Source organism: Falco cherrug, chromosome 8, assembly GCF_023634085.1.
Source record: "Falco cherrug isolate bFalChe1 chromosome 8, bFalChe1.pri, whole genome shotgun sequence".
Lineage (NCBI taxonomy): Eukaryota > Metazoa > Chordata > Aves > Falconiformes > Falconidae > Falco > Falco cherrug.
The window spans coordinates 39,091,202-39,104,572 of NC_073704.1; the positions used below are offsets into that span (position 1 = coordinate 39,091,202).

At 40.9% G+C, this 13,371-nt stretch overlaps 1 protein-coding gene across 20 annotated transcripts in view; it reads right to left on the minus strand.

Annotated features, from left to right (window-relative positions):
- GTDC1 (glycosyltransferase like domain containing 1) overlaps positions 1 to 13,371 on the minus strand; it is a 185,747-nt gene that overhangs the window by 31,030 nt on the left and 141,346 nt on the right. For all 20 annotated transcript variants that reach the window (XR_008733689.1, XR_008733690.1, XM_055719356.1 and 17 more), the window contains one exon: positions 5,826 to 6,185. Coding sequence is in view for 18 of the 20 variants with exons in the window: in XM_055719356.1 (XP_055575331.1) it covers positions 5,826 to 6,185 (360 nt within the window). In the remaining 2 variants the exon portion in view is untranslated. The remainder of the gene's footprint in view (positions 1 to 5,825; positions 6,186 to 13,371) is intronic.

Below are 13,371 nucleotides of genomic sequence, written 5' to 3' on the forward strand. Positions count from 1 at the left end.
TGCAGCCCTGGTGACTGCTATTTTCTTTGGGAGTATTAGATCACTTTTCTTAGACCCTTCTAAAAAATTTCCGTTTTGAAATTGTATTTTACATCCTATGGGCTTTTTATCGTATCCGGGACCTTTTAGTTAAGGCTGTATAAACACTTGCATTTTAAGCCTTTGTTTCAGTCTGTCATGTCTACCCACCACTTTCACCTTTTTGGATTACATTTCCCAGGATCAGTTGCTTTTCAAAGATGAGGTTTCCCTGCAGGAGCACACTCCCCATTTAGCGTGGATCTGGAGCCCAACTCTCCACTGCTTTCCCGTGCAAAGGGGCAAAACAGACCCAGCCATCTGTGCCCTCCCTGGAACGGGGGATCCACTTTCCTTTGACAACATCCAGCCTCTGCCCTCCTCACATGACACAGCATAGAGTGGCCAGCTGGCAGGGTGGAGTAGGACCACAGTCCTTCTACACGCTCTCTGCACGCTGTTTACTAAATTGAGGATGCCTGTTGAGGCCAACAGCATTTATGGGTACTCTGAGGTGATTTGTAGATGGAGCACCCACTCTTCCACCTTTTACTGTCCTGCCATACCTGCATCTTGATGGGGTAAACCTTGGTCCAAAATATTCCACAATGTGAGGAAAATATGGCTTAGGTGCAGATTCACTGCATTCTCCAATGTCTCTGCATGAAATAGTGTTGAATTCTGAATTCAAAGGCAAACATGACTACACAAATGCTGTATTGCACTGCAAACGTGACTAGGTGCAACTATTAAAAAAAGGCATTTCCAGGCTCTTCTCCCTCCAGCTTGTAGAGAAGTTGTGCTCAGCTCACTGATGGAGAGCGCCGCTCACAGAAGGCACTGCCTGGGACAAGCCCTTTCCAAGGACTTGCTCCTCAGTGGAGGTGACCAGGTCCTCACGGTGGGCAGCCACAAGTTCGTACAGCACACGGTGATGACAAAACCACCTTTTCTCCACGGACTCATTTCTTTGTGAGACTCGACATTAAAAACAGGCAACCAGACACGGCACTATCTCCGTACACACCATTTTCCCTGAGACCATTAATCTTCAGATAATTTTTGCAATCTACATTTTTTCTTCTGAATTTTCTCATCGCGACTTCCACCGCTGTTCCTCCCACTCCCATATCTCCAGCCCCATGTCCTTCCCCACACTCTTGTCACACGCTGGTACATACGACACAAGATAACAGGCTTATCTGATCTTCCATGTGAATTGATAGCAGCTATTTGTTTGCATCTGTGTGCAAATTCTCGCAGATTCCCCGTGTGATCTTTTATCACACCCATACAATTAGGGGAAGAAGAATTGATTTCTGACAACTTTCTCTTATCAAGTCTTTAACTGCTGAGATGATACAGCAACACATGGGCAAAAAGTAAAAAAACATAAGGCTCGGGTGAATGCCTTGAGTTAAAAGAAGCACTACAGGTCTTCTCCATGAAAGAGAGAAGTAAAGAGCCTCCAACCTTTCTAATTACACGTGTCACCTGGATGACATGACTGTGGTTGGGGGTACAGCAGGTTTGCAGTTTCGCACATCCACTGTCACACTCAGGTGCAGAAGGAGCTGAGGAACATGCTGGTGCACCCCAATTACAGCAAAAATAGCTTTGGTACATGTCCGCCGCCTTGCCACAGGGCAGTGAGAGGGATCATGTACACATATCAATGCTGACGGGCTAGTTTCTGGGGGGGGAAGAGGAGGATCGTGCCCCACCAGTCACAGCTATCTCAATATACTCATCCTTCACCAAACAGATGTTTTATCACCTTGCAATGAAAACCTATGGGACACTACAAAGTTCTGACCAAACGTAGGAACTTTGTCCACCAACCACCAGAATTTTTCTCTCCGTTTCCAGCAAAGCCCCTCTGCACAAAGGGCAGAGTAATTCCTTGGCTGGAAAGCATCTCAGAAACCCATCGCAGCCTGCTATCCGGACCCTCGGCCATAAGTCATTTCTATTAGCAGTGCCCTGCTATAGATGTTTATAACAAAACGTTAAAGACTTGGTGAGAAAGGAGAAAAATTACTCTGTGGAGAACCTAGCAACTGTGCTAAAATACCATCAGTTATTTATCTGCTGTCAGCAGAGGTTGCACACGGTAATCCTCGGCAGGCTTGGATCAGCGGGGATGGGGAGCCGGGGCAGGGGCTGTTCACATGCAAAGACATTTACAGCGAGAACGTGTCTGCTAGAGAATGGTGTTTTCGATTCTGATGCATTTCCAAGTGGGCAGGGCCTACGTTGGATTGACAGCGGGAGAGGCGCTGGGGCTAACGCCATGTTTTAGGGCGCTGCAGTCCCCGCGAAGCGCTAATGCAGTGAGCTCAGCATCACTTCGTTTGGAGAGGGTTTCTGTAACAACAGCACGACTTCACAAAGATTATTATTTTTTTTTATGGTTTAGCCAAAAGGGTTTTTTGTTAGGTGAAGGGAAACACAGGAACATTAAAAAAAAAATAATAAATCTTCCTTCTTTCCCCCCCTGCCCCCCCAAAAAAATGTAAAACACATGTAAATCATCAGGGTAGACAATGGTCGTTAAGTATTATTGTATAGGACAGTATCTGCGAGCGCTTTGTGCTGGAATACAAGCAGGATACCACTGCCAATGTTTTACAGACAGAAACCCCACTGCACATTACAACACTTGGCTAAAATTAGTCCGTTTTACGAAGAGGCTCACGCTAGGCCTAAGAAGGGGATGCTTTTAACTGCTGATGCCTGAATAAGGCGTGAGATGCCTTCACCTCCAATAAGGCAATGAACGCTTATTTTTGGCTATGCTGCCTCGTGAAGGGGCTGCTTCCAGGCCCTTATTTTCACCTGTCCCACCCAGGCTATGAGCTGAGGATGCTTGGCTGTTCGGTGAATGTTAAACTAGCACCCTTCATTTTCTAATTCATATTCCTCAGTTACAAAGAAACTGGTTTCTTTATGAGCGAATTTACATAAATCAGTTGCTAAAGCATCCTAAGACTAAAGGGTAGGAGTTCAGCCCAGAAGATTTGCATGCAGCATCCTCAGACGAAGGCAGGCGCTTTCGATTTCCATCGAGAGCCTTGCTGCGCTGGAACTCTAATGGGCTTAGAACAGTAAATTTTGAAGAAACTGATTGCTGCCCCCGTAGCTAGTAAATGCCTGCCTGGACCCAGTGGCATTTGAAAAAAGTGTTTTATCATAAAATTATCCCAGCAGAGTCCATTCTGCAAGATAACATCATCATCATCATCATCATCAGTACTCCATGCAGGACCCAACAGCTCTGGCACAATATTGCCAGTCATTTATCTGTTGTCAGCACAGGTTACACACTGTAATCCTTGACTGCCTCGGAATTAGAATGTCTTTGATGTCCCCACAAGAGTTTTTTGCCCGAAGGCTTTACCAATGCTCGGCGGCTCAGTGTTTATTCCTCGTAATCTTCCTCTCATCTCCAGGCTAGCAGTGACAGATGGTTATGGGCACACAATAGTATTAAGAGTTTGATATTTATTTTTTTCCTCTTTTTTTTTTTTTTTTTTTTTTTTTTTATGCTGTGCTCTCTGTACAACAAATAGCTATCAGACGCGGGCCAGAGAGCTGACATGGCTCGCTTAGGTAATGGCAAACAAACAGCTCGGGTTGATGCTTTCTGTCATTTTCCCTGCTAACCCTGCTTGTTTTCATTGTATACTCTCAAAGGTAAACTATATTAACCTTATAGACTGTTATTAAAAAGATATATCTATATGAGCATAAAGTGCTTTTCTTTTCTCTTTTTCTTACTCTTTTGATTATGAAAGTAATACTGCTGACATATTGAACAAATATCGAATGTCAACATAAATTTTTAGTGTGTGATAATATTCCCCTTCATATAGCTGTGTGTCAGGCGGGAACCCATGGATGATGCATAGCAGTAAATAACCCAAACAAAATTAGTTCTCTTGTCAGCTTCTACCTTGTATGTCCCCAGGCATCAGTAAAATTGACTGCACGCTAGATTTTCAAAATTAGCCCTAATGTTAGCTGTGTGTCTGGCAACCTCCAAGTTTCCAATGTTCTACTATATTACCCGTAAGGATGAATGTGTTACTTTTATATTTTGGCATTTGCTCTTGCTGATGCGGCTTTTTTTTCTCTCTTCTCCAAATTAAAAATAATTTAGCTTTAACAATAAGTATGTGCACGAACACAATGCTGCATCTCTTTAAGCAACTAACTTTAGGCAATTAAATTAAATTAAAGCAAAAATATACACAGAAAGAAAAGGAATTATTCAATTTAATATTGTTGATTTTATTACTTAGCTTTGTGCTGGTTTATGCAAACTACTGAATAAAACAGAAAATATTTTCTTTTTCTTTACTCTGCTCTTTTTGAATGCAGCATTTGGAACCATTCAGGTTAGCATTCAAAAATAAAAACCAGGAGAAAAAAAAAACAAACACCAAACCAGCTCAGCATCGTAAAACTTTTTATAACTGGCCATCTTCAAAATATGCATTTTAAAAATGCAGTCTTAAGCGAAGGGGGATAAAATTCTTCAAAAAATAAAATTGACACTAAGCTTCGTATACTTTCTACACCAAAGGAAAACATGCAGTATCTCTCCCTTCGACGCACTAAATGTTAAAATAACCTATGAGAACACAGAGCATTTCAGCGTTAGCAGGGAAACATGATTAAAAATAAATGTGGCTCCCCAAGAAAGGCTGTGTCGGAAGTGTGAAGTTGATTAAACAAATCCAAAGACAGATTCCAAATCAACTTCCAATCCCTAAATTTTATGTTCAGACATTTAGAGTCAAAGATGAAAATCCCTTTAGGTACCAGATGCTGCAGATCATCTGGGAGAGCTTCTGGAGTTTTAATGTGCTGGAAGTCAAATCCCCCGCAAAGGCGATTTGCCCCGTCGGTGCGGTGTACTTATTGCTTCACCTGAAAACAGTTGCTCTCGGAAAATCTGACCTACTGATCGACCCAGCATCTCTGCAATAAACAGACTATAATCTGTGGATGAAGTGAACTCTAATCAGGCCACATGCAGATTAAACAAACTGCGAGGAATAAAAACTAGATTAAAATGTTCGTGCCCAATACCGGAAGATTATCAGGACATTTTACGTCTTTAAATCCTAATTTATGTAGGAGTCAAGCTAAAGTTTATATGTTTTTAGCGATTATGGGGCATGGTAGATTTTCGTCCGCTGCAGAGAAGATTCGGAGATCAGGTATTTGTGCTGGCAGTTGGAAAAAATATTGTTTCACTGTTAATACATTCAAACAGGCTTTCTATTTATGTAACGCTGAAAGGGTGGTTTAAAAATGCAGACAGTGGGTTAACATCAGCTGTCCAGTGTCACCATGTATCTTTACACTTAATCACTTGCATCAAAGTAATTAAGATAATTTAAATAACATTAGATATTAATTGTCATCTGTGGCTTGCTTTATACGAAAAAGAGAGTATACAGAATTATGCTTGTCATTTCAGCAGCAGGGGAATCTTTTTCTTGGGCGAAAAAAAGACAAATCATTTCCATCAATGGTTAAACGTCTGGTTAGCGTTACAGAACTAGGTATATTCAAAAAAATTATTCTCAATAATCAGATGTTAGTGACGTCTCTTTTTCCTCTACGCATGTGTGCAATAAGATGCTAAGTGACGTGTCTTTCTCCTCTACATCTGTGTCCAGTGTCAGTATGTGTTTAAGAAATTATTTTACACTTGACAGAAGTCACAACAAAGGGATCAAACCAAATTCATAAATCTTTTGAAAGTACAGTATTTGGATTTGTTCACTACTTACCACCTGTGAGGCCAGGCAATGTGTAAAGGTCTTTGCTGATAGTCCGGTCCACTCAGGATATGAGAGAGGTTAAAAGTCAGATGTTCCTTATCTTCTTCTTGACAAGGATTTGCACTTTCTGACGCTTCAGACGTGTTCAATCTCACCGGCACTGTTAATGGGGAAGGCAGCCCCTCATGCTGTGTGGTATAAAGTCCAGGCTGGGCTTCACAAAGTCCAGACTCACAATGCGTGTTGCTGTTTTTCATTAAAGCGCTGCTCTTCTGCTGGCCGGGCAGACCCTCCGGGTGATAAGCATCTCCATTTCTTTTAACACCAATTACCTTTTCCAAATGGGCAAGCTTATGTTCTGGCATGAACCTGTTAGGAAAAAGAAGAAGAAAAATATTTACCAGAAGAATATCAGAAAATTTACCAGTTTCACCTGGTAAATGTTAATTAATTTACAGAAAATGGGAAGATGAAATGTGGCTGGTATTTTACACCCATCCAAACAACAACTCCACTAGCATTCAGTAAATGATACGCTTTATATGTATTTTAGTGAATATGGTACCTGTGAAATAAAATCACAGGTTCACTGGCTGAGAAGCCAAAGGTCTCCACTGAACCACATCGCTGCTAACGGCACATCCATTGACAGCAAGAACAAAACTATTTGTCTGCTAAAATAAAATAAAGCAAACACCTCTGAGAAGTAAAAAGGCAATTCTGCCAGGAAAATCTTGGCTTTTTTGCCAGGACTACAGCTAAGACTAGTAGCAAACGCAAAACACAGTGGTGTTCAATCTACCGTGAGTCTATTCTGTCCAGGCTTGAGCCCAGCAAGTTGCCTCATCACAGGTCAATGAAAGCCAACTGATAACATGGGCCAAACACATACCACGACATGGAAGTGAGTCTTCTTACCCAGCTAGCCTTGCCTGGTTTCTGTAATGACTGACTGAAAAAATTAACCACAAATTCAAAAAAAAAGAACCCCACAGCTAGGAGAACAGGACTGAGCTGTCCAACCCTTCGTAGGAGGAAAACAACCACTTCTGTGTTTTTCCACAAGTGTGAATAATGAATGCTAAGGTGGGGAAACTGAGGCAGACCTACTCACGACCTTCCTGAGGTACCACAGACAGTAGCAGATGCCACTGGCTCTCCCATCTGATGTTCACAATGCAAAAAAACCTCCACAACAGGATGCATTTGCACATTTATATCGAGGCCACTGAACTAATTTCCGTAATAGATGAAATGTATCTTTTTACGCAGATCTGCTTTTACTGTTTGATTTTAAATAGTAATGAATTACAGTCTTTGCCCAAGAAACACTCAAGTGAAGCTCCTTCATTCAACCATGACTCTTCTAAATTAACATGGAGAGGACTACATGCACGGCCACCACGGGATCCTCACTCTAAACGCCTCCCTGTACCTCAAGTTAATTTACCCAAATATTATTTACTTACATGCCTTTCAGTGTGATTATGCCTCTCCCAGATAAGTAGAGACATTTAAATTTTCCGTTTCCTTTTAATTTCCAAATGTTTACACACTACAGTCTGTTTATTGAACTGTTTACTAAAGTCAACGCTTGCTCCACTTTATTAACCTCCTCCACAGTTCTTCTGAGTTTTACTCCACCACAGCTCATTTCTGGGCTGTGCACAAACCGCTCCCTTCCCTCTTTGGCAAAGCAAATATTTCCGAACACCAGAATCATTCACTTCACCCTGCAGTGGAGCACCTTTCAACAGAAACACACCCTTCTCCTTCCAAATCACTACCCAAATACACATGCACACACAACGCGAGCCTTACTGTCGTTGTGCTCTTGACTAATTGCTTTGAGGATTTTTCTCCAACCCCCTAAATCCCCTTCCCAAAGTTGGTGCACTGTGTAGCTATTCCATGTAACGTGTATCCTTTGATTTAGCTTGCCGTCCCTTGGCATATTCTTTTCACATTCATCTACACTAAGCTGCATTTTCAAGCCACTGACCAAATCACCTACAAGATCTACCTTTTTTCCACCGCTCGCCATCATTCATTGGAGCTGCTTCTGTAGATAAAACCTAAAAAAGTTCAATCACATTCAGGACCTCATCCAAACCCATTACCTACGTCACAAACAAGACAGGTTCCCAAACGAGCCTGAGTTAAACCATTCCCATCTCAGGAACTTCGCCACCCTCAGATTCTCAGAGCATAGAAATATTAATTCAGTGTGGCCGGAACTCCATACATGTATGTTATGAACAGTTAAGTTGGCTTTTTGATAGTCTAAGCTGAATTATAGACCTAAAACTGGCTGGTGGTGGCTCCTCTGAAGTACAGATACATCTCCGTGAGGATATACTTTATATATTTATGCATGGAAAAGGGAGGAACAGGTTAAGGGATGTGCCCTAAACCACCAAATCTGTGACTGAATTGATACGACTGATTTACCAAACCAAATTTAACGAACAGATTTTGAAAAATCACTGCCATTAAGAATTGCTTGACATAGGAGAGGTCGGACTACCTAAGCAGGCTGTATCCCCCTGGCTGTCTTTAATCTCCTGGCCAAGCACCCTCTCAAGGCACCATTTCTGTTTCTGAAGAGGTTTTCTTCTTAGTTTTCAGCCCTTATAAATCTGATCCGTCACTGCAGAATTTCTAATAATATTAGATAAAACTTCACCGAACTTTCTCTGGAATAAACTATTTAATATCCTTTATTTAAGACATGTGTGGGCAATCAATTCCATGGTATTTACTTGTATTACACACACAGTATTCATCATCTTGACAATTTTTTAAAGTTTTAGAACACCATTTCACTTAACAGTTTAAAAAAAAAAAAGATTTATTTGATGGTTAACTTTGGAACAAGTTATCTGCATTAACTTCCATTGTTTTGGCATAAAGTAGTTCTGTATATTTTACTAACAACAGCGGAGACATGATAAAGGATGTAGGCAGGGAGCCATACACAGCTCTTGCTGCAACCCACAGCGTTCGTCTAACAGCATTAATTTTTTGGACTTTGATTGGAAGACGTCTCTGTGCTCAGCCACTCGGATTTTGCTAAGTACAACCATGGATAAAACCTTGTACCTGACTATAACAATCGTAACTGCGGAAAGACCATTGTAAATCATATGTAGTATAAACTTGTCCATATGATTGGAATGATATAATGGATACTGTAGTCCCTAACCACTAGCTAATGTTCTTTATGACACTCAAATAAATGACCTGAAAATAAACTAATAACACCACGAAATCTTCTAAACCGGTTCATGTGCATTTCCCAAAAGCATGCTGGAGAAACACAACGTCTAGTTAGCACATTTTTGTGTTTACACTTTCTCCGGAACATTTCTGCTCCAGCTATTCTGTTTTTCCTCTTCCAGGCTCACATTAATTCTCCTTTTCTGCCACCTTCCAGGCAATCATCTCTCCATCTAGTATCTGCCCAGATCTCGATTGTTTAGTAACATCAACAGCTTGTGGGACTTCTATGTCACCAGCCACAAGTCTATAACCTGGAGATAAAACAAGTGCTCCAGTGTTTTATTTGGAGCCAGTACCTGCCCCTGCACAGCTCATCAGGTTTTTTAATTTCTTGCCTAAATTTCAGAAGACACAACCTCTGAGAGGCTGGTTATGGAATAGCAGAGCTGGGGAAGGAGCAGACACAGGGATAAGGAAGAAATTTTTCACGAGGGCAGTGAAACACGGGAGCAGGTTGCCCAGTGAGGTGGTTGATGCCCCATCCCTGGAAACATTTAAGGCCAGGTTGGACGGGGCTCTGAGCAACCTGGTCTAGTTGGAGATGTCCCTGCTTATTGCAGGGGTTGGACTAGATGGCCTTTCAAGGTCCCTCCCCACCCAAACTATTCTATGATTCTAAAAAACAAGCTAGAGAGCCACTGCAGCAGGCAGGTAGGACTTGGCTATTGAGAAGGATGCACCAACTCTCTCAGTCTTAGTTAGGGCACACACTAGGCACATTAGAAAAATGCCACAGCATTCTATTTGTAATACGGGAGAAGGAATTTATTGTTATGATTAACTTGTGGGAGTGAAATCTTCTACATGTGAAACTTTCCAGAAAAAACTACCAGCGAAGCATACAAACATGAACACTTTCAACAGATTCCACAAGGTACTGTCCCTTATATTTAAAAAAAAAAAACCTGGAAAATGTTTTACTTGTATGCGTAACTCATATATATTTAAACACTGAAAGTTCAGAACAAATAGTGAGAGACTTAGATATCTAATTTTAGTATCACAACTTGTTTCCAAAACTTTCCAAGCTGTTAAGTCTTTTATTTATCCAGATTTTTGAGGATCTCTGATACGTTTAACAGTCAATTTTAAAACTTTATGAAGACTTCAAAAACAGTAAGCCTTGAAAATGTTCCCTTTTTGCATACTGGGTATAGATGTTTAGTTAGAAAGATGGGTTAAAAATTAAAAGTAGTAAATATATAATGAAAATCCCATATACTACAAGTCAGAGTTTTAATCTAAATATTTGCTAATTTGAATAACTTTTTTTCAAACTCCTCAATCTATGTATTATGTATTTTCTTTTCATTTATGCCATGAAACCCCACTCCAAGGAAACCCATGTATTTTTCCTTGAATCAGACATGTGCATTTTCCCCAGCTCTTTCATGTCAGCATGTTACATGGTGTGTTTTTTCACAGCGCTTTACTTGCCCTAATGAAAAATTACTTATGGGAATTGTTTTCCTTTTCAAGGCATCAAGAGTCGCATTGTGCACCATTTTATTAACAACAATAACAACAACAAAAAAAAAGATGGAAGGGCCATGATGTCACTGCTCAATGAACAGAAACCACATTAGAAAGACTAACTGGGGTGCTGGTTTAGGTTACATCAAATTATCTGGGCAAGTTCTGTACACTGTAAACTTTGAATAGGTTTGAACAGTCGCTCTTGATAAGCAAGGATAATTGTTAAGAATGAATATAAACTAAAGAAAAAAAAAGGAATCTGAATTCATAAAAACTGGCCCTTCTGTAACCGTAGTTACATTTGGAAGCAAAGTTAAAGATGGTTCTGAAAGTGAAGTGGGTTTTTACTTTTTTTTTGTGTGTGTGTTATAATGTTGCCATTAATATGTTTTAAATAACAAAGAGAGACAGTCATAATCAGATATATTGGAAACCTCCCCCAGGCCTTGGAGCTGGAGCGCACACATTTTAGAGCTGCTGTGTTTCCTTCGTCACTGCCACACCGTCACAGCATAACTTACACTTTAACCAACTCATGGCCTGAGAATCCCCTTTGTCTGTCTTTAAACACAATCACCACTGCCTCTTTGCCAACTGTAACATCTTCAGTAGAATTGATGTGACCTGAAGCAGCTCTGGAGAGCTGTGATCCCAATACCTGGAGCCCATTTGGCTTAGAATGGTTGCAATGGACAGGCACTTCTGTCCTTCGCAATAACTAGGAAATTCCACTTTCTTACTTTCTGCTTCCTTGACTTGATCCTGTTCCCATGCTGAATTTGCTCCCACAGTTACTACAAATACATGCAAAACGATACAACCATGCACACATATGACTGGCCAAGCACTGTACAAATATCAAAGCTGTGTGGGTATCTCTGAGCTTTTTCAAAAGTCAGAATTTTGTCCACACTCTTTTCTAAGGGAAAAAGAAGGAAAAAAAAAAGGCAAGTAAGAAAGGTTATGAAAGCAATTCTTTGGAGGCCAAACTGGAATAGGCAGCAACTATGTTTTTATACTTATATATAAATTTATACACTTATATATTTAATGTTTTGGATCACCTGACAGCAGAAAACCCAATGCTTTTATATTTACCTACTTCTAGAAAGATTGCAACAAACGACAAAACTGGGAGACTAGCCTCAGTTCAGCAAATTTTTTCTCTTTTTTTTCTCTGCAACTACTGTCACATTTTGCTCTACAGCAAAAAAGAGTTGCTGAGTGTGCTCAGGTGTCCTGAAGCTGTGCTACAGTTCAAACCGAAAAGCTCAAAAGAAGATTCCTAATATTTAGGGAATTTGATATTAGGGTTTACTGAAGTTGTCACATACTTTTGGGGATCTAATTTCACTTTCTGATCTTTAGCAATAGTTGTAATTCATTCAGAAGAAGGAAGAGATTACTTGTCAGCAGTAATCTCTAACACAGATAATGCCATATAAATATTAGGGGCTTATAAGCATGGACAAGGATTAGGAGCAAAGAGAGAGAACAAAAAGAAAACTGAACTGAGCCAAGATTAAGCACTGGGAAGGGCATGACAAAAGAAAATTAAAGATCTGGGACTCAGCTTGTCTTCCCATGGTAGAATACACGTTTTCCTGAGTAGAGTAAGTAGGGTTTACACCGATTTCCCTGTTTGCAAACTACAAGATACAGAAGTATGAAATATTATTTGAGACGTGACTGTTACCTTCTCTCAACTACTCTCTTCCCTGACATGGAGCAATACAGACTAGACTCTGGGAATTCCGGAGGCTGGACAATCTCTGGTCCAACCTTGTGCTCGAAGCCCATCCAGTTGGACCAGGTTGCTCAGAGCCTCATCCAGTCCCGTTTTAACCATCATCAAAGGCCAAGGATAGAGATTTCACACTCAGACACTAAGTGTGTGAGAGGTGCTGCAGCTAGCAGCTTGCAGGAAGGTCTACAAAGGGAAAAACACCACAGGAAAGAGCTGAAGCTGACAGCAGCAGCAGGACATCTTCCTTCCTAATACTCATCTCCTGGCCAAAGAGAGAGAAGAACTGGTATGTAATCCATACCAAAAGATGCACCAGGAAAGGGATATCATGAGATCTGACTTCTTTCCGACAAACCAGTCAAAACACTGCTGTTTTAGCAACAAATTAGCTGAATGCAACAACCTTTGTCACTCCAGCAGTGTGCCTGATCAGCCCACAGGATCCAGAGATGCTCTGGGAGAAGAGAGGCTGCATCCAGCTCAACTGCAGGTGGTTGGTTTTGACTCAAGTGGTAACTTGGTCGGTTGGAGCTGGGAAGGAAGATGAGACAAGGCAGGAGAGGAGAGGTGTCAGCAGTACAGAGTAGAAGAGAAACAAGATAATTCTCAGATTCCTCAAACCTTAACTTCCACCTGTTTTCCCAAATAATCTCTGAGCAAAATCCCTCAATATCTAGTATCCATATCTGACATTGCCACAAATACCCACTTTTACTTAGCATTTACACTTTTCCTCCCGATCTAGTTTCACTCTGATTCAACACTCCGATTAGTTTATTCTTCACGCTGACGTATCTGTACCTCAATCTAAGAAGGACAGTCAACCTGACCTCCACCTTCCCCTTCAGTATTACATTGGAGCTTCTAACACTAAGATCACCGCTCAAGATGCGCTGTAAAGTCTGCATCCTAGATAACCAGGATTTTAACTAAAGCATTCTACAACCATTACTCCCCAAAATACATAACAAGATACTACCTTCCAAAACACAAGCCCACAGTGAAACTACCAAAAAAGGACCAAAGGCCGGTAAAACTACTCCAAAACAA